Genomic DNA, 22,400 nt, shown 5'->3' on the forward strand with positions numbered 1-22,400 from the left:
TCTTGGAAACATACTATAATCCTGGCCAAACCTGGGGCAAATGCAAAGCAAAAGCTGTATATTTTGTCATGAGAGTTTTTTTCCTGCTCTGCTGATGGCTCCTATGTCGCCTGGTTCGATCAGATACACAACCTTTCCGAGATCCCGACGTGCCACTAGCAGGCAGCTACAGCAGTGCATTCCCAAGGCTGTTGCTCAGACGAGTCCAGCAAAGTAGTCCAGCTCAATTTCAGCGAGGAAACAGTTAAAGAGCTCAGTGTTCCCCTGTGCCCGGGAGGCAGCCTTTGTGTTTAACATTGGCAGGGGCTCAGTTTGGGCTGGAGGTTTGTTTTAACTGGGGGAGGGGGCAGAAAAGAGGGGACGCTCTGACTTCTTCAGTCTGTCTCTTTCTTTTACTGATTCAGCGGAGGTGGAGATTTTCAATCCCACCCAGTCAGACGCAGGCAGGAGGATCTGGTAAGACTATCCCAGGAAAAGCCACTCGGAGGAAATTCTCAGCAGCAGCGGCAGCAGCCACAGCGTGAGCCCGGCGGAGGACGCCCGCCGGGGGTGAGTGCGCGGTCTGTGCTGGCGGAGCCGGGCAGGAGCCACCGCCCGCTCCCGGGGAGAGCCCGGCCCGGAGCCGCGGGACGCTTTCAGCGCTTCTCGATAACGCTCCCGATAACGATTAAGTGACGATGGTGCACCTCTGCGTGCGTGTGTGTGTGTGTAAGTGTGAGAGTGTGACAGAGAGGGAGAGAGAGAACAAGAGACAGGCACAAGGCAGCACGGGATAACTATTATTAAATAAAGTTTAACAATATGTAGACCTTGTCAGATGCTCTATATAGGCTGCAGGGGAGCCTATATTGATTTGCCGAGTGCGTGCTGGAATTGATCTTTCGATAGTATTACAAGCAGAGAATGTTTTCTTTTGTGTCAGGGGAAGAAATGTAAGGCAGTTATCCCAGCAGCAAGGAGCGCTCGCCGGGCTGGGCTGGGCCGGGCCGGGCTGGGAGACAACCAAGGGAAATTCGTCTTGCCGGCAGTATTTTCTTTCAGCGCTTTCGTGCCCTGGTTAGGTTTATTTGCTCCCGTTTACTTCTCAGCTGCCTTTTGGGCAGATTAATCACTGCAAACGTTTTAGCTCGTCTTTAATACTCCGAACAATTTTATTTCCAGTAGTATGGTCTCTTCTTGTGAATCTCGGCATGGGAATTTTTCTGGCTTGATAGCCCAGGCAAGTTAGGAGTTCTGTTCTCCGCATCTGCGGCTACTCCTGCAGTGCTGTAGGAGCACAGGCACAGCACATGCATGGGGCCTCCAGATCAACACAACCACCTCACACAACCCAGGTATTCAGATTACATGTGAAGGAAAATACGAGATTACGTTACTATAAGAAGTTATTACGGATGCTAGTATGTTACTTATATGAGGCAGTTTGCATGTTATATTCTGTAACAATATAAATACTTTGAAAATATGCACAGAGGAATGAAGGACTGTCAGGAATCCATAAGCAAATATCCTTAGAAATTATTATATTAAAAATTTTCTAGTTTTGCTTCTTATGAAAAGTTGCTTCCAGGAGAGGGAAGAGGTGGTATTTCTGTTCCTAGCTTTGCATGCTGGCTGCATGACTGCCATGCCACCATCATGTTCATATGATATACATCTCAAACTTTCACAAGAAAAAGTCATTAAATAAGGAGGATACTAGTATAAATATTAAAGCAGAGGGCTGTGGGTTCTGTTCATAGCTGTATCACATTTACTTGGGCAAGTATGAACTTGGGAAAGTCATTTAAATCATTAGTGATTCAATTTTTCCATTTGTAAATTGGGGAACCATAGTCATAGTAAATAATAAGAGTATTAATACTTCCCTGAAAAGAGTTACAGTCAAATATGTCTCTTGTTTCCAATATGATTTAGAAACCTAAAGTAAAAGCACTTACATCATGCAAACTATTGCTAACTGCCCTGAGATACCATCTTATCTGGAATTTAATAAAGAAGGATTTACTGTTTAGTATATTATACATTAACATCAAGTGCATAGGAACTCACAGTTGGTCAGATCCTCATCTCAGATACACCAATATAAAAGACCATAAACGTGGATCCCTGGTCTGTGAGGGATGGCACTCTATGTGCCAGACAGGAATACTCAGGTTAACATCGCATTTGGTGCTGTATATATAGGTACACACACACTTCTACAGACCACACACAACAGCAGAGGGTAATAGTAGTAAATATTTATACTGTGGCTGCTCCAGGAGTCCTATCAGTAAATTGTCTCCCATATTCTTTCTCTGGTAAATTTCTTGCTATAAACTGACTTAATAGCCCCATAGGGAAGGAAATTAGGATTCATTTCTTTAAAAGTATCCTCCCAAATCACGAGTCCCTAGAAATCAGAAAGTTATAAATACTTGACTTTCTACTCTTCTTTTGGCAGCACTGGAGCACTTTGTCTTGTTTTGCAGATACAAGCCATGTAAAAAAATCTTTATCCTAAATTATACCGAGGCTTCAAGGAAACGGGCTTGAGAGTGGCCTCCTTGGTTTCACTGGAGGTGTAGTATCTATACTTCCTGTGGCAGGGAGCCAGCTCTGGTGGTTACACATAGGCAGTTGTACTTACTAGGACAGAATGCCATGATGCTTCCTTTCCTATCTGGAAATGTCATGAGTACTTGTTTAGAATACTAAACCAAGTATTTTTTATCTTTAAAAAGAGCTTAAATTTTTATAGTTAACTATGCCGTGGCTAAGTACTGAACATGATTTGCAATGACATTAGGAACCAAAGACTTATCTTTATTACAATAAATTGACACATAAAGTTTGACGGGCTTTTCCAGGTTGGAGGTCTATCCTGAGACTATAAAAGCCTTCCTCCTAATATTTAGGGACTTTGGATCTGGTCCAAAATTTGATTTGAAATACATGTATTTTCAGTCTTCATTTGAAATCTAGGTAATTATAAAATCAGAGAAAAATAATATAAAGCCTCATTGCAATATATCAAAAATACTCAGAAAATTAACAAATTTAGTATACCTTTAATTATTAATGCAGTGCTGTTCTAAAAAATACTAACTTTTAGTTTTAGCTAGAATATAATTCAGCAGTCTCCAAGACCTCCCTTTGCTGGTACACTTTTCTTGCCAGACTGTATTTTAAAATAGAACTTCACCTGCTGTATTTTTTCCATTCGTATACAAATTCTGTCTCAAACTAAAAGGGGTTTAGGGTTTTTTGCAGGATCTTATTTGTATAAGCTATGAATTACTTACGGAATTTTTTGTGTTTGCATTTTGTCAGACAGTTAATGTGGGTAATCTAGATTTCAGAGGAGCACAGTGATTATAAACAGGTGTTTATACATCTGCATTGTAGAAACTGTACATTCAAATACCCTTCCTAAGTGAGACAGAAGGTGTGTTAGTCCTCCTGTTGTATTGATTCTGTGTTTCTTCTTTTTTGTTTTTGCTTATCGTTTCTCTCTGCAGGTGAAGAAGTGAGAAGTATCTCACTGAAATACTGAAAAAACCCTCTCTCACCGAATTTGCTCTTTTGGGACTTCAGAATGGAAGCCTTGTGTTTAAGAGTTTCCTTGCTGCTGTTGGTTCCAGGATTTGTCCTCAGTGACAGCTCTGACAGATATGCTGCCAATTGGAGTGACTCGGGAAACCACCTTTCCACTTTCTCAGGGATTGAATCCAGCACACTCCTCACCACCAGACAGCCCCTGGTGTCCAACCAAACTGTCAAATGCTCCCAGCAGACTAAGATTGCTGAAACTTTTAAATACATTAACACGGTGGTATCTTGTGCTATTTTCATCGTTGGAATGGTTGGGAATGCAACTCTGCTGAGGATCATTTACCAGAACAAGTGTATGAGGAATGGCCCGAATGCACTGATAGCCAGTCTGGCACTAGGAGACCTTATCTATATTGTCATTGATATTCCTATCATTGTGTACAAGGTAGGATGCAACAACAATACATTCTAATTGCAGTTTCCTTATAAGTACACTGTCTGTTCTCTATGGTTACTTCTTTGTCTAAGCAGTGATCTGTTGTCAGTGAATAGTCCACTTGAGAAAAAACACAGCTCCCTTTTGTTCTGCAACAAAAACCTTGCTCTCAGGTCTCACCTCCATAAAGAAAAAGTGTGTCTCCTTTTAAAGATGATGTAGCTCTTCGTTTTTAACCAAAGGGTGGCCTTGGGCATTTCACAGGAACTTTTCATTTATTATAGCTACTGTAGCTAGCAAAAGAATTTATGAGGGAAGACTTTTTATAAACTGTTCTCCTCCTTGATGGACATACAGCATTGGACTAGTTGCTATTTTTGGAATATCCTATCCTTACTTTATGTTTTTACAGAAAATACTCTCTGTGATCTGCAGGCTTCATGTTATGATGTTGCAGAGAGAGGTTATGTCAGTTAAGCTGAGCGTTAAGGTTTTAATTTAATATTCATTAATAGCAGATTCTCAAAATTATTCCAGAGTTAGTAAAATCAATTATGTCACAGAACATTTTTGAAATACTAAATTTCATCTGGATTTGTCAAAGTATAAAAAGGATCCTTACCAATTCTTTAATCTAGTATAAAGTTATTCTGTCCCAGTTTTTTATTTTCCATTTTAATTAAACAAAGCCACAAAGCAGTGCTTTTTCTGATGCAATATATGTTTACTAATGTAACTTGCATGATTTCAGGACAGGGCTGAATGAACTGAATACTTTTTAATATATCTCTCTGATAATAACTTATCTTAGAAAATTGTGAAAGAGGTTTGTAAGCTTCTCTTTGTAGCTTTGTGGATTGCATACAGGTACATAGCTGATAGAATATTATAATTTTTCTTTCTTTTCCCAGTAAAAACTTAAGGTGTTTCTGTTAGTAAATAAAGCCCTAAGTAATTTAATGAAAAAAACCCACCTCAACATTCCTCACAATTTTGGCCCTTAAAGGTTCTAGAAACTTAACTTTTATTTACATGTATTTTAAACAAAACATTTTAATGCATAACTTTATAATAACTAGTGTCCTGTAGTTTCAAATTGGATTTTAAAATTAGAGACACAGTGAATTGAAAAGACATATTTTGTATCTACATAACTATTGACATCATAACTATTGACCTGCATTATAATGTATGTATTGATAGGACAAGATCATAAAACTTTGAATTCATTACTGGATTAAAAGTATCTATATGTGCATACATTACATTTGTACAGAGGCATATTATCTACAGTAAAATGCAGTACCTGGTTCTGATCTTCCAGTAGTATAAATTACAGATAAGTCTTTTACCTGGTTTTAATATAATATGGATTTGAAACTAGGATAAAGACTTAATAATAATGCACATGATTTAATGGAAATTCTAGTTTCCAATTTTCAATATTCAACCTGGAAAATTAAATAATCCATTTGTTGATAAGAGATAGCAGATATCTGTAGAGTATTTTGGATTAACAAGTTGATGAAAAAGATCAGCCTCTGCCTGATTTGAGATGCGCCTGTATTCCCTAGCTGTGTGGATGCCTAATGGGACATGAGATTGGGGTTCTGCATCTTTTCATTATTCTTTGTGAACTGGACTTGTAGCCTGGACTGCATCTCCCATGATGCATTACAGTTTCCTCCCTGGTAAATTATCCCAATGTCTTTATGGATAAATGCTAAGTCAGTGTTCTTACTTCTTGTGGTATTTCTGATAAGAAATTTTAAGGAAAAATGGCAAGTGTTTTTTTCAGAGATGAGTTTAGGAAAGAACAAGTATTTTTATTGAACAGTTTCTTCTAACCTTTCAAGATCTCCGTTGCTTCTTCACAAAGAGGAATGGAAATTTGGAATTAATTTTGCCTTTCAGAATTGCCTTTCGATGGTCTTCTGAAAAATTTTTAGAAGTTCAGTTAAAAGTAACACATAATATTTTTTACATTCCTTTTATTATTTTGAAATACATTTTTTGTATTATTTTTTGACACTTCTTTGGCATTCTACAGGTTCACTGGCCTTGCTATATCTTACGTGATGAACTGAACTGTGGTTCTGAATACCTCTGTAAAAAGGAAATCACCTTAGCCTATATGAAAATTTATTTCTGTACCACAGAGAAGTATTTGATAAATAAAGGCTGTGAATGAAACTGCAGCCCCTTGACATCAATGTATGTCAATTCCCACATGTAAGAAGGCAGAATTAAAATTGCATTTACAAGCATAATTCTACCTTTTAGTAGTTTTCTGAATGTTTGAACCTCCAAAATAAATTATTTTAAAATTACCATATAAGCTTAGCTGCATGTATTCTGATACAGAGAAGCATTTATAGCATTTATAAGGGAGCTCTAGTACTTCTGATAAGAAATTCTATTATTATTTATAGTACATTTTTCATATAAATTCACATATTCATTCAGTAATATGTCTGCTTACATTAGGAGCTGATTTTAAAGTTTGTTAAATGGCATTCCTGTTTGTATCACTAGGGATCCTAAAATCTGTGGCACCATTTAGCTCTTCTTGTTGAGTGATGTATTAAGGGTGGCCACTGGAAATATCAGAATTTGAAAGCGGAAGTGATGGGGTTTTAAGGAAAAAAATTAAAGTGTTTTTATTTTTGTCTTAAAGTTAAATTTTAAAGTATTTTATATCCTTAGTTTTGAACTTTATTTTAAAGATTCTTTTCCCTTCAGAGTCAGCCTCATGTTGAACCGTATATTAGTATCCTATATAAAAAACTGGTGTAAAACACTTAATACCTTATAGATCAGATCTTCATTTTTAGGAGGACAAAACAGCTTTGAAATCAGAATTAGAGTAAACAAACATTCATCTGCATATTAAAATAACCAATTGTACAGTGTTAAGATGGCCACATTATATAGAACAAAATGTGTAATACTGTGTAATTACAATGTAATATCAGAAATTGATACAATCACTTCCCTGAAACATAAGGTAGCTTTAACTATTTTGAAACTACTTTCAAAAGAGGAGGTAATGTTACTGATATTTAAATCCATTTTACAAATCGTTGGAAAGAAACAGTTATAATATTATAGTAATTGAAAATGTAAGGTCCCAGGAGAATTGAGTCCATCATTCTGTTATGCATTTACACAATTAACAAAGATGTGATGCTGGGGGAAAAAAAAAAAAAAAGAAACTATGTAATTTATGTCAGCTAAAGATATGGTCACAGGTGTTTGACATTTTAATCCTTTTTTCACAGTACTGTAGGCTCAAAAATTCCCCCTTACTTCCTCCAGTTACTGTAATTATATAGTGGATTCCCCTTAGCAATTTGTTAAATCAATTGAGATGTGAGTAATATTCACTAGTCTCCTTTGAAGATATTCTGGAGGTATTAAAGCCCCATCACTCTTAATTACCGCTAGTAAATCCACTTATAGTATCAAATCAATATTAAAAATTGTAACAGATAGAGATTTACAGGAAGGGCGCCAGTTATAAATCCAGCTTTAACAGACCAAACTAAGACAATTTCATTTTCAATCACATGTTTATTGCTCCTGGACCCAAATAGTTTCCTCTTTACCCAAAACATACCCATCTCAGACATGCAAAATGTCAAAGATTAAAGCCTCCAAATCAGTAACAATTACTTCCTTGCAGTGAAAAGAAGACTGGGAAATATAACTTTTATGTTTTATGCTGCTGTAGAGGTAGCGTTAAGGCCCTGAAAAAGAGACAGGTTTCATGCCTCCTTTTCTAGTATCAGGTGGCGTAGCACATAGCTGAAAGCTGCTGCATCACCTGCATTACCCATCACTGCCATGTGTATTTGGAGCAAACAAGCTACGTTTCGACAGAATGCACGAAAACTTCTTCAGAGGAGTGCTTTCCATAAAGAAATTAGAGAGTTTTCTAAGGCTATACATAGGCAGCAGCAGAATATCCATAACACCACTATTGCCTTGGCCAGCTAAAGCTCTGAAAAGCCCTTATGGTGGCTGCTGCTGTCACTAGCTCAAGTTTAGCAGAGCTACAGCAAGAACAGATCCTCTCCACAGAAAAAGCTGTCCATAGTTCTTTCCTGAGCTCATGGAGCTAGAAACACTCTAGGCTGAGGCTCTCACCTTTGGAATGGCAAAATTCAGTTTTAACTATGTTATTGGGAAGTCCTGAGCTGTCTCTGCTTCCATTTTTATGTAATTTAGAGAAAAATGCTTAAATGAGTTCTATTTATTGAAAAGTGACCTACATAGGATTGACATAAATTATATTGTCTTACATCTTATTATGCTTACCTTCTTAACCATTTGTTTGTAAAGAAGTAGACAGGGCAAATTAGCCAGCTTTTAACCTGTTTCTTGAGATGTAGATAACAGTTTCCTCATTATTTTACTGGTATAAAGTGAAAGACATCTACCCAGAAAACAGGCAAGAGTGTCCATTGCTCAAACAGCTCAAGATGATGACGCTTTCTTTAACAAATTAAGATTTTTGTTAGTAAATTGGTATTCACGCTTACCTTAGTTGCAACAGCATCTAAATCTGAGTAGTCCACCTAGAATATTATGAGTCTAAATATAAAAGGTAGCTGGCAGTTAGTAAACATCTTCAGCCATTTTGTCTTCAGTAAAGGAAGACTTAGCTGAGGCATTTCTAGTCATGGATGGTTTTCAACATCAGAGCAAATGCATAAGTATTTAGACCAATTCCTTTCTTAATCAGAAATTACTTGGTATATCTGATTACCTGTACTGACAGAATTAATATTATACTTAAGCAGGGATGATTGTTAAACACATTGGGACTGATCCTGTACCCTAATAGAGCAAGTGACATCCATAGTATTTATAGTTTTGTGCCAAAGGAGTATAAGGCCAAGCCCAGAAAGTGTACTTAGAAAAGAAACCTCCCTTTAAAAGTAAAAATTGTCACATGCGCAACATGTATTTCTCAGTGAAGTACCAACACCAGTAGGAAATTCTGAGGCCACCAGCTTAACAACTGCATTCCGGCTTTCACTGAATTCTTATCAGTGATTCAAAGAAGCAATGCGTTGGTAGCCCAGGGTGATGCAGAAATCCATATAACTTGCTCAGAATATTACCTATTATTTGGGTGTACGTCTCCATGTAGTGATCATACATAACAGAAATCTAGAGGTAGCACAGGAATTGATTGCTGAGTCCTGAAGGCAGGAAACATGGAACAGGGAAGGGAAGTTCATCAGGAATCTGTTCTCTCCATTTACAGACTACAGCTTCCTAGCAGAAAGTGTTTAATGTGCATACCAAGGAAGAGTTTTTATATTCTAGGTCTTAGTTCAAGATCCACTCTGCCTTTAACTAATGGCTGTACTATGGGGAGGTGGGAGATACATTCCCTTCAATGCACAGGCAGCTCCTCCTTCATCTTCAATTTCACATCTCACACCTGCTGCGCTGTTCTGTGGATTTGTAATACTGTACACTACCTAGAGGCTCTAGGTTTAACAGAATATGTTAGTATGTTCACTACTAACATATTTTTCAATCAGCTGAACTCTACAGACAACAAGGAATTGTTTTGATTATGTATATCCAGGGTTTACCAGTTCTGCAGTAATTTCTTAGCAATCTTGTCACTCTCTTTAGCAACACACAAAAACCAACACAGCTGGAAGAATAACAAAAGCAGTATTTTGCCCAGGGATTGAAAAAATGCTTTTCAACAAATCACCATGCACATAAGCACACCTTGCAGCTCATTTCCCTGAAGAAGAGCAGCACAGCTTGAGAAACAGTCTACCTAAAAGGATGGGAAGTTAGCCAACACCACAGAACAGCAAAAAAGAAACTAATCCTACTTTGTAAACAGCAAAAATACCACAAGGGATATGTCTAGAGTTCTTAGGAATGCTTTACCGCTAAGTAGATTTTTGTAATAAACATCAACATTTTAACAAGAATGTAAAACTTAGGATTTATTTTTTTACCAGTTAGTTGAGACAGAACATTCTGTTTCAAAAACAGGGTATTTGCTGTCTTACCTTTCAGGATCTCTTAAAGTATAATCTATTTTCTCTTGTGTAAAAACTATACCTTCCCTTCTATAGCTGCCTAAGCATGAGAAAAAGACTGTAGTCATTCATGAAATGGCATGAGACACTCCGCTACCTCCAACTCTTACTCAGCTGGGCAAAGATCAGCAAAATAGCAGAAAAAGCTGTGGTAGGGCAAATCAGAGGAAAAAATGTCTTTGATGGTTCTCATGCATCCCCACATAACCTTTCTTCCTTCCAGAAAAAAACACAGTCAATCTTTTATCCACCCAAAGTGGAAAAAAGACAGTTCTTGGTTGTAGCAAAATTAGGAATGTATTTCCTGCAAAGAACAGCTGAAGTGATGCGGTGTGCCTTCTCTACCATGGCAGTATCATATATCTGAGTATAAGGAAAAAAACAAGTGATACCACAGTTAGCAGAAGCCTGAACTATCACGTCACCATGATATACCAATATTGGTCTTCTGCCCTGCATTATAAAGGTTAGCCTTGTTCTTTGTTGTCCTCTACTCTTCCTCTACTCACTGTCCTTCCCAAAGTTGCGATTTTCACTCCAGCAGCGGGAAGGAAAGGAATACCTAGAGACAGGCTGTATTCTCTCTCCTTATCCTTACAGCCCTCCCCCTTTCCAGCAAAGTAGTAGAGCACAGCTGAGTTACGTATGTGGGATGAGCAACAGTCTGTGGGTCCCAAGCAAGAAATGGGTGAGGATTGTCCTGCAATGCAATTCTTTCTTGGATATATGGGTTGCAGGAAGAAGAGAAAGGCTTGAGAACATACAGTGAATTCTTGTCCTATGAAGTTTCATTGGGACAGAAAGGTCCCGGTTGAGTCACAGAATCAAAATACCACAATCAAATACCACAAGCAGGGGACTCAATCAACCCTTCTTCCTAACTAACCAGTCTTACAGATCAGGGACTGGAGGAACACTTCAGCCAGAATCATCAACTTTGGTCACTTAAAGCAGTCAGCCTGGTGGTACAGACCTTGGACACTTCTGTGTTCAGTCAGATTTCACCTGGATTCCTGCCAAAACACCAGATTTGGCCCATGCCTTGAAGTAATAAGGGCATACATAATTGTAGAACACAACTGAAGACAGAGCTTTACCAAGACAGCTCAATGTCTCCTAGAGGAAACTAGCCTTAAAAAACCAAAAAGCACCAAAGGAAAAAAAAAAAACAACAAAAAACCAAACTAAACACCAGATGTTCTGATCTGACAAAACCAGAGGAATTTCTCTTGCCTTTCATTCTGGTCTATGTTGCAAGGAAAGGAAATCACCCCAGAATACACTAGGTTTGCAACTCCTACTCCACAGTTAGCAGATGTTGGTCACTTATACAACTAGACATTATCTATACAAACAGAAATGTGCTGGTTTGGTCCCCGTCTCCATTACTGCACAAGTGTAACAGAAGTCATGGAATAAAGAAGGTATTTCTATTTGTCCTGCTGAAGACAGAGCAGAAACTCTTGACTGCCAGGGTTGTGCCACAGTTGTTCCATCAATATGATTGAGCACTTAAATGCCATGAAACTCCAGAGAGTATCCTGCATGGGGGCAGCATGAGGGAGAAGCAGTATCTGTATGGAACACAGTTCAGTTTCCAGGAAACAGATCTTGTGTGTCAGCACAACAATGGTCCCAAGTGGATATAGGAAGAGGAAGGCTCTAGAGCACTAGGATGAGATCAGAGCAGGAAAGGGCAGGTATGAAACCTTTGCTTTCATCCTCAATGCCATGTGGCAGAGAGAGAGGACCAATTAACATGTGGTTGTTGAACCGAAGCAGTTTTTATAGAGCAGCTCAGAGCCAGCTGATATCCAGCACCTAACCCAGTCCATCTATTTTGGGCTGAGCTCCAGGGTCATCATCTGCCTGTAAACACACAGTATCAGCCTAGTATTAGATAAACACTGTGGATGCACATGGGCATGTACTGGTGAATACTCATGTAGTTGGATTATTAAATTATCTCCTTTAGACTATATATAAATTGCTTGGGATGCACAGTGGGAGTTTATCTGTGTTTTGTACATCAGCTAGCATACTAATGGGGGTTAGAAAATAGTAACAGCAGTAGAATCAAATCAACTGAGTGACATTTAAAAATCATTGCAAAGGAATGTTCTCAGCACTGCTGTCTTGTTTGTTACAAGCTGCAGCGTCAGGGCAGAGAGGCCATATAAAGCAGCAAAGAAGGGGGATGCTCAAGGAAGCTGTGGCTGTCTGGTCACTTTGCTGAAGTTTTTTAAGACCGACAGTAGAACCTTAAAATCTTGGTTTCTGATTTCAGTGTAAAAATATGCTGTTGACTACACTCTTTTCTTGCTCAGGAATTGCACTACAGTTGATCTGTATGAAATATTCCTCTAAGTTTCAAACCACAGAAGGAGAAAAGTACATTTCCTTTGCTGCATGTCTTATTTTGAAACCTCAGAGATTTTGTGAGTGGGTTTGCAAAAGCACAATCCATTTGACTAACTCATGAAGAACTCAGTTACAAGTTGGGATAGTCAGCCGGATTCCTCCTATCCTTGTACCTTGAGAGAAAATGTAATCCACTAAAATTTTACACTCATTTTGTTTGTATATTAAAACATGCAAAAGCACTGGAAGAACGGAGCCAGTAGTCCCAGTTCTTATATTGTACCTAAGTAAATCAGGACTAATTCAATTAAATTCCTGGGCCCTTTTTTTATACAAAATAAACGTCTTATTTCCCTCTGAAGTTTCTGTACCCAACTAGGGCAGAACAGAGGGAAATAGACTTGTTTTGATGTAAAATTAGTAAAACCAAAGACAGGATAAGATTTGCCAACTAAAAATATCTACAGAAGAAATAACTGGCACCTGATCCAAGGGGAAGTAATGAATGCATAGCTAATGCAGAATGATAATGGCATATACCCACGGAAGTGGTTGCAAAGTTAATCTTAAAAATCAAATAACTTAATTCTGATCTCAGTGATTTTTATTAAAATCAACTTGAAAAGAATGTCTAATGATTTGGTACTGATGTTACTTGAATTAGTGGAAAAGTGTAAGAAACAAAAGGAATAAAATACTTTTAATCTTAAAAAAGGAGAGCTTCCTGGGGTGTGGGGAAGATGTGTAGATGCTGGAACCATGATAAAGCTTCCCTGTGAGAAGTCATGAGTTAGTGAACCTTTTTCAAGTACAACACTTTTCTTTTTGAAGCTAATATTTGCCTTGTAGTAACAGAGTTTCACAGTCACTACAAAGTGCTTGTACATTTCCATTGCTGGGTATACGCCACAACCACAGTCAGTGAGCATAAATGAATAGGGGACTATCTTTCAGTTGCCTTTTAAACTGTGATTTATATTGATAAATCAGTTTTGGGGCTTTGGTTGGCACAGGGGATTGGCGAAAGTCTACTAGGGCCTCTTTTCCCTGGCAGTACCGTTTATAATTTAGCGTTCACCCAGTGGTGCCTGGAAACTATTCTGATTTCACCCAAAACCAGAAAAGAGTCTGGAGCTGAAATTCCATGTGATTACAACTGGTTGGAGAATTACCATCAATTCAGATTGCCCTTCTTTTACAACATTTTTTCTGCAGCCCCAACATAAATTAAAGCCCCATGCAAGAGTTCTAGGCAAAAGACAAAAATATGCCCTGGAAACATTTGTTATAATATTCCGAATCTATCTAGAAAATAATTCTGCTGGAGCTTTCACTGTATTTCATTCAGTCTATAAATACAGATAAAATCAGAGGAACTAATCAACAGCTTGCAGGCATAATCTCATTGCCTTTGTTACTGAAGGTACTGACAACAGTAAAATCACCCATCCTAGTGATCCATTCCCTAGCCTTCTGGCACAAGGGGAACTTGCTTTCATCAAATATGATTGTCCTAAACTGGAATATCATTGCAAAGCTGCTTGCACTTTCTCTGCTGTGGTCTTATGGTAAATAAGACAGTTGTCCTTGAAGAAGGCAAGAGTTCTCAATATCTGAGAAAACACACAGCAACATATAGTAACAGAACAAGAGCAAATGGAACCACATTTATGTGATAAACCTGGAACAGGCTGCCCAGAGAGGTTGTGGATGCCCCATCCCTGGAAGTGTTTAAGACCAGGTTGGATGAGGCTTTGGGCAATGTGGTCTAGTGGAGGGTGTCCCTGCTCGTAGCAGGGGGGTTGGAACTAGATGATCTTTGAGGTCCCTTCCAACCCAAACCATCCTATGATTCTGTGATTCAGCTGGAAAAGAAAAAATCCAGTAAAAAATATAACTAACAGATAACACCTTTCCTATTTAACAAGCAGTCATACACATAATTTTGCTTCATAGTATTAACACCTAGTTGGCTGAAAGCTATGAATTGTAAAAATCTGTCCTGAAATACAAGTAATCAAATGACAATATGAATATGGTCCTAGAGAGACACAGACAGCATGTAGTACATAGCTGCTTCCAGCATTTTTGACGTATTATTTGGGGGAAAAAAAGCACAAGTAATTTAGCATTGGGGTGAATGACTATAAAAAAGAGAGGATGTGAAAAAGCCGTATCATTGAAACGGACAACTAATTTTTGCATGCAGAATGCAATGGCTTCGGTCCCTGCACATTTGTGCAGATGAAAGTATAGTTCCTTGTTCTCTCTTTTCCATTTTGCGCTCTTGCCCATGGGCAGCTAAACTGTGGCACATCACACATACTGCATTTATTGGAAATGCTTGCTGCGCCATCAGTTTCTCTCATGCACTTGAAAATGAAACTGTTGTGAAGTCTAAATCTATTTTATTTCTATGAAACAGTCCCAGGTCTGGATCTGACTATCTTCAAAAATTCAGCAAAATTAGGTTTTAGAAACTTTCAAAAGCTTGGGTTTGGCTTATAATTGTTACTCCATAGTGTATCATTTGCTGTCTTCCTCTGAAGCAAATACAAACATCTTCAAATTTAGATGGTAGCATCAAAATATTCTGTGTTCTAGCCTTTGTTCGGTAAAGCTTAATATAAACCCAGTTGCTGCACAGTAGTAATAATTATTTCATTATCCAGTAAGACAATTATTATTACTGCCTTTAAAAATGTGCCTCCTCTTTATATAGGGGATACAACATCTATAAGGATGTTGACAAAGTTACATATTTGGCTCAAGCACTTGATATTTTCCTTTCAAATCTAATGCTTTCTATTACACAACCATTTTAACAGTTGATAAGAGCATAAGAACTGCTGGGCTATAGCACACAAAGAGCTCACCTTATTCAGTATCCTGCCCCCGACAAAAGCTCAGTAGCAGAGACTTAGGGAAGAAGATTAAAAAAGCAGTAGTGCACTCTTCCCCTTCAGGTGAGAAGGTTTAGGGACTTTGTTTTTCAAAAGAACTATTCGTGGTGACTGTAAGATCCCTTTCTTGAGTGGAATCAGCTAAGTTAGAGCTCAGTACTTTGTATAGACTTAATAATTTTTCACTTATTACGTATACTTACATTGAATGTAATCTGTCATTTTACTGCCAGGCCCCCAGTAAAGGGAGACCTGTGATTCTGCAGTCAGTCGCAGGTTTGACTATCCTGAATAATTTTGTATCCTATATTTTGTATGTATACTTGTTCAAAGCTTTAACAGTTACAGCTATAAAGATTACTGTTTACATGCTAATTATTCACAACTATTCACATGAATCAATGTATTCATATTTGTTATGTAAATGTCTCCTTGGAAATACTGATCAAATACCGATACCCCACCTACTCATTCACGTCTTTCCAAATGGATGTTTTTCGCTTGCCTTCTAGCACAGCCCACATGTATGTATGATGGTAGTCCTTTACAATGTAATATGGAACAAATTATACATGTACAATATTTTCTCCAGGCACTTAAGGATCTGGCAGTGAAAACTGTCATGTTACATAGTGGTACATTTACAATGACAAGAATCTACTTGCGTGCAGCATGAGAATTTGGCTGTGAGTTATTTCATTATGAACTGTGAGTTATGCTTTGACTGCTTGGTTCTGGGACATGGTAATTGCAACCATTTATGACAGGATTGAGTTAGATTTTCATTATTCAGTACTGGTGGCTGAAGCACAATAAAAAAATCTTTTAACAAGGCAAGTTACTATTACAACGGTACAAGGTCAATGCCTAAGTTTAAACTTTCACCCTCTGTGCTTCTATAGTAGCAGTTACTTCCCAGATTCACTCAGTACTAAGGATAAGCTTGAGGTATGGAGAATTCAAGGTTACAATGACTATGTCTAAGACAAGAAATAATTACAATTGTTACATACTGGCTAAGTTCCTGTTTAAATATTCTGATTATTTTATATCTTCTCTTTAGCTCCTTGCTCAGAAGTGGCCTTTTGGAGATTCTGAATTTGGACAGTTTCTTTGCAAATTCCTTCCCTTTATACAGAAGGCATCGGTGGGAATCACAGTCCTTAATCTCTGTGCCCTTAGTGTGGACAGGTACAGTATGTTTTACTCTTTTGACAGACACTGTTCTTGCCCTTGCAGTCTTCCTAAAACTGGGAGCACTCAGTATGGTCGTCTTAGCAGGCAGTTACATCTACAGTATAGATGTAACTTACATTCTGTTTTTTGATATCCTGGCTATAACAAAGCACCACATCTGTGCCTCAGAGTATAATATGAAGCCATGTGACTAATGAACTTTACAGTTTTTTTAAAGGTATTTGAAAAGCTCTAGTAAAGCATTATTTCAGTTGCCTTTGCCAGACAAAAAATTATTGGGATTTGACTCAATATTTAGCCTTCTTTCTTTCATATGACCTCATGTTTGTTTTGTATTTGAACAGGATCATAATCTTTAGTCTTAAAAATATTTTTTTTTCAACTCACTGCCTATGGATCATAATTACAGTGTTTATTTTGATAACTTTTATAACTAAGTGAGTTTTATTGAAAAACATGTTGGATACTTGCTTTGATAGTTTGATGTTGATAGTTTGAAAATTTTGCCTCTGATAAAAGTGCTCAGGAAGATACATAAACTTTTTGATAGAACAACAGCTAAGATGCTTTTGAACATTATTCTTTTATGCTTTTTTTCTTCATACATATAAGGCAATAGCAGATGAAGACTTCACTTCTGTAAAAGCTATTTTTATCAGTCTTGAGTTTACTTGATCATGTTCTAGTCCAAAATATCAGTAATTCTGATACAGAATTATTGATAAATAAAATACGTTCTGTGTTAGTAGAGTGATGCAAAGGTAAGATAAACTTTAAAATTAATCTTGGTTTGGTTTTACATTAAAAGTTGATGTACAAGGTTTGCAGCAGATGAGTAACTTAGTAGTATCCATACCTGAAATACAGTCCCTTATTGTATTAGTAACTCATTAGCTGAAGCTAGAAATAAAAAAATGTAACACAGGCAAGTGTTCTATTTTTTAGTCTGAGAACTATAAAAAGAATTCTATTTCTCACACAATATCTGCCCAGCATAAAATACAATCCCATGGACTGCTCTAAGGAATAAATCATAGATCAAGCACATATGAAACAGAGTTTGTTAAGTAAGTTGTGACCAATGCAGTTTCACTAGATTTAGTCCTACTGTTAGCTACATTTTCATAAACTGGAAGTAACTCAGCTGAAGTTACCTCTTTATATATGCATGTATATATTTTTACAAGCACTGATTTTCTCATCCTCACAACTAAATGATGTTTCCATTTGAGTATAAAGTCTTGTATGGGATCAGACTCAGACTATTAATTTCCTCCCCCAGTTTACATGCTTTGCCAAGGACATACTCTTTACCATCTGGTGCTACTGTAGTAAATGGTTGCAGAGAATGTGTGTTAGAAGACAGGATGAGAGTTGCGGTTGTTCAGCCTGGAGAAGGGAAGGCTCTGGGGAGACCTTATAGCAGCCTTCCAGTACCTCAAGGGGCCTACAAGAAAGCTGGAGAGGGACTGTTTACAAGGGCAAGTAGCAATGGGACAAGGGATAATGGCTTTAAACTAAAAGAGGGTAGATTTAGGTCAGATACAAGGAAAAAAATCTTTACTGTGAGGGTGGTGAGGCACTGGAACAGGTTGCCCAGAGAGGCTGTGGATGCCCCCTCCCTGGAAATGTCCAAGGCCAGGTTGGATGGGGCACCTGGTCTAGTGGAGGGTGTCCCTGCCCATGGCAGGGGGGGTTGGAACTAGGTGATCCTTAAGGTCCCTTCCAACCCAAACCATCCTGTAATTCTATGATTGTATGATGTATACAGCCAGATTCTGGTATTGGCTAACATGAAGTGAATCTAGGTTAAATTACCATGAAATTAAGTTCCGAGAGCACCTTCAACAAGTTAGGTTGGGCACTGGGAACGGTATACTCACATTAATACAAAATTCTACATCAGCTAATGTTTGATTTTCAGTATGGAAAATGAGTAAATATGGAATTGTGTGCCATCACAGCTGGACTGTTTCTGGTCTACAGGGAAGGTTTGTTGTTTTTTTTTTCTTCAAAAAGCTGTGAAAACTATCTCATTTATAGTTATTTTGGGTGTATATATATGGAATTGCATTTTACCAGATAGATGATAGAAAAAGAGAGATTCAATCGGTGTAATGAATTCAGAGCTCCATAGCTTTGATAATTGTTGATTCTCTGACCCTCTTGCAGACTACAGCCTTAATTTGGAACAAGATTATTTTTTTCCTACAAAGACTGCTCTATGTGCTAACTACATCCTATTGTGAAACTCTATTCATTACTACTGCCCCTCACACAAAGTGACTTGCACTGACAGTGTATTAAGGTTTAACCATGCATGCCCAAGGGGAACAATGTCCACTCACATGTGGAGAGGGTTTTAAGAGACCGACAGAAAACACCAAACCAGCCATTCACCCCAGAGGAAGCTCACTTTTGTTTCAGATGCCTCTCAGGCATTTTTAAACTCTAGGTCAAGATGATGAGGACAGTCTGATTCTTTTTCTAAACAGTGCTTGACTGTGACTAAGAGGAAGGATATTTACCTTCCTGAGCTTTTATCCTTGGTTACGTCTTGGGCATAATGATTTTGATGAAGAAATGTTTTTAAGAAGAAGAATGAAGATATGGATCTCATTTAATATGTATACACCCTCTTCTTGCTTTCTCTCCACACCAAATTGCATAGAACAGTAATCTCAGGGTAGGTACTTCCATCTGGCCCAACTTCCAGTAAGCGTATTAGGTAAGTCAAGATTTTACCACTAAAACAAAGCTCTAAGAACTTTATTGTATTAAGAGCTTTGCAATCAACACACTGCTGGCTATCTTTAAAATGAAGAACAGCCGTGATCTCTCACAATGAAGAGGAATAGATCAGTATCAGCAACAATAGTGTCATTTAGGAACTATTCTGACACTAATTTTGACAGTGACTGCTTCTTATGTCCTTGATCAAGTCTCTTATCTTTTCTGTATTGCTTTTCCCTCTTATAAAGGGCTGATGATACTTGCAGAACAGAAATATGTTATACTAGTGGGCTATTTGACCCACTGATTTTCTAATGCAGTCAAAAGGAATAGGGAAACACAAGCATCTGCTCTGTAAGACAGCTGACATGAGGGACTGACAGTCCACGGACAAGCTATAACCCATGATTTAATTTTCATATACTCCTTGATTTCATTTCATAAGGCCCACAATACATTTTCTTTTTAAATTCTGATTAGATACCACTATGGTAAAATTCATCCAAACTGTTCCAAAAACTAATCTGTGCCACAGCAAGAACCACAACCATGCTGCATTAGTGAGACCAATACTGGAAGGCTAAATAGAGCTCTAAAATTATTCTTTACCAAAGAATGATGACATCATGGAGAGGGAGTAGAAAAGCACCAGAAATTACTCAGTGGCCTTGTAGATCTCAATTTGTTGCTTATCAAAAATGATACTTAAGAAGCCACTTAAATATAATACCCAAGTACTGAAATACACGATGTATCAGACATACATGGGGTCTTTAGCTTAGCAAAGAAAGATTTAATAAGAATCTATAGAACAAGGTTTCAGCCAAATTCCAAATGAAAACAAGGCACAAATTTTTAACAATGAGGGTGATTAACTACAAGAAGAAACCACCAGGGAAAGGCGAAGGTGTCCTGCTCTTAATGTTCTCAGATCAAGACAGGATGTCCTTCTGAAAGAAATGCTTTACCAAGTTATAACTAGATAGGAGCGGAAAATATTTAAGTATATGTATCTATACTTCACGATGTAATGATCCCTTGTCCTTAAATACTGTGTATCTTCAAATATAAGTAGCAGGAGGGACTGAGAGTCCATGAAAAGCAAGTTGGAATAAATAGCTAAGAATGGGAGAAGAGGGAAGAGAAGAAAACAGACGAGAGAGAGCAACTGAAGGGCACAATGTACAAAAGTCAACAGCACATGCATGAGCTGCAGAAAATGAAAAGAGGAGAGAAAACAGGAACCACAACATTAAACAGAGAAAAGGAAATGACCTTGAAAAGAAATTAATATTTTAGACAAGATTGGAGACAAAAGGGAAACAAACAGAAAAAAGAAAAGTAAGACAAAACATACGCACACAGATTTTAGATTGGAGAATTAAATGTAATGCATGATGTATGCATTTTATGTCAGTTCCCTGGCAGACACCCTATATTTTCTAAATATGAGGGAAATAAACCCTGCGGTATTTTCCCACTCCTAATTATGGGAGGTTTGTGGCTAGACAAAGATCCTATATATTACATAACTCACAGAACGCTCACTTGAAAAATTATACTACCACTCTTTTTTAAATCACTCTTACAGCAGTGACTAAAGAGACAAAGCAATTGTAGGTTAATACGCATTCAGTAATTTCTGATTGAATTACTGACCTTCTTATACTTTAGCTGAAACCATTCATAAAATTCTTCAGCCAATAATTCATTATCTGATAGTTATTTGAATTGTGAACTGAAAAAAAAAATGCTAATAAAATACATCCAGGATCCTTACTGCTGTGCATACTGATCTTCTCATGTGTAAAGCAAATGTAACTCAAACAGAACGGAAAAGAAAGGAAAGGAAAGAAAGGAAAGAACTGGATTCACAGTTTACAACCCATCTGTTGTCACTTACAAAGTTACACAGGTGGCACAACACAAACTTTACATTTCTTACTTGAAAAATATCTACGGTCTACAGGCTCTCGTTTGGTAAGAACATAATTCAGTCAAGAATGAGATAGTATCATGTACCTTGTGGAGCTGATGGGACCGATTGTAAAACTGACAGTCAGTAGAAAGTAAACTTTGAATTGATTGTTAAATTTCCAAAGTTCACAAATATTTGAGTATTCGTGTGAGAAGTTATGTTTCTACGAATATACCATTTAGTCATTAAAGTCAAAATTTTGTATTTGGTAAAATGAAATATAAGAGGATCACAAATTATTGAAAATTAAATTTTAATTTTAATATGAATAAATATGTGTGAGAAGATATTATGCTGACTTTTACTTTCTCAATTATCTCAGTATAGTTTATTTGTTTTGATGCTCTCAGAATTCCAATCTCATAGACCTCCTCCCCATGAGTGAACCACTGCTTCCCTCTTTTCTGATATTCTTTGAAGATAAGCATGCCTTTAGAAGATGTTTTTATTTTTAATCTGCCAGTCCAAAATATAGTTTGCTTTAGTATGTTCAAAATCTTTATATATACATTTCTGTTAAAATGATGTGCTGAGAACCTGTCTGTAGTACACTTGTGACTAAGCTGTGTATGATATTGCTATAGATATCAAAGCAAAAGTTTCTACACAAGGCTCTGACGCCTTCCAGTGATGCTCTGTAATAACACTTTCTGAAGTTTTTGTGAGGGGCTTACGGCCTGATCTTGCATTCACGCATCTTCCTTCCTCTTAACATCGAGGCTACAGGGGATTTAATTCACAAGTCTTCCATCCTGTTAATAAGCACACTTCCAGAAAAAAGGGGGTATGATACAGGAAATCAGAAGAAATTTTGTGTGTGTGAATCCCAAATTAGTGTCTTGGTTAGAGGAGGAGTAAGGATGCCTTTTAATAACTCTAAATTTTACTGACCTCTGTAGCCTAGGTCCTATATCCCTTAACATGTTTTTTCCCATCGGAAGCTCTTCATTCCTTCCATCTCAGAAATTCAAAATCCAATACTTCCCCATACACTCAAAACATCCTAACTCAGAGTTCTCAACTACTCTTTTCCTTAAACCCTTGCTATCCCTGAGCCTTTAAGCCCACGCTAAAATTCTGTATTCCTTCCAATCACCTCTCTACCATCCCACTCTAATCCTTCCACAACTTAATCCTCCAACCTAAAGCTTTCTGATCTAAATTCCCCTGTACTT

At 37.6% G+C, this 22,400-nt stretch overlaps 1 protein-coding gene across 3 annotated transcripts in view; it reads left to right on the top strand.

Annotated features, from left to right (window-relative positions):
- Positions 1 to 404: 404 nt before the first annotated feature.
- EDNRA (endothelin receptor type A) overlaps positions 405 to 22,400 on the top strand; it is a 34,581-nt gene continuing 12,585 nt past the window's right edge. For 2 of the 3 annotated variants that reach the window (XM_075751258.1, XM_075751260.1), the window contains exons 1-3: positions 405 to 549; positions 3,504 to 3,982; positions 16,381 to 16,508. In XM_075751258.1, the coding sequence (XP_075607373.1) occupies positions 3,581 to 3,982; positions 16,381 to 16,508 (530 nt within the window). In that variant the 5' untranslated portion in view covers positions 405 to 549; positions 3,504 to 3,580. Of the gene's footprint in view, positions 709 to 3,503; positions 3,983 to 16,380; positions 16,509 to 22,400 lie in introns of all 3 variants that reach the window. The other variant, XM_075751259.1, reaches the window with a different exon arrangement.

The sequence above is a fragment of the Balearica regulorum genome, chromosome 4 (assembly GCF_011004875.1).
Source record: "Balearica regulorum gibbericeps isolate bBalReg1 chromosome 4, bBalReg1.pri, whole genome shotgun sequence".
Classification (NCBI taxonomy): Eukaryota; Metazoa; Chordata; class Aves; order Gruiformes; family Gruidae; genus Balearica; species Balearica regulorum.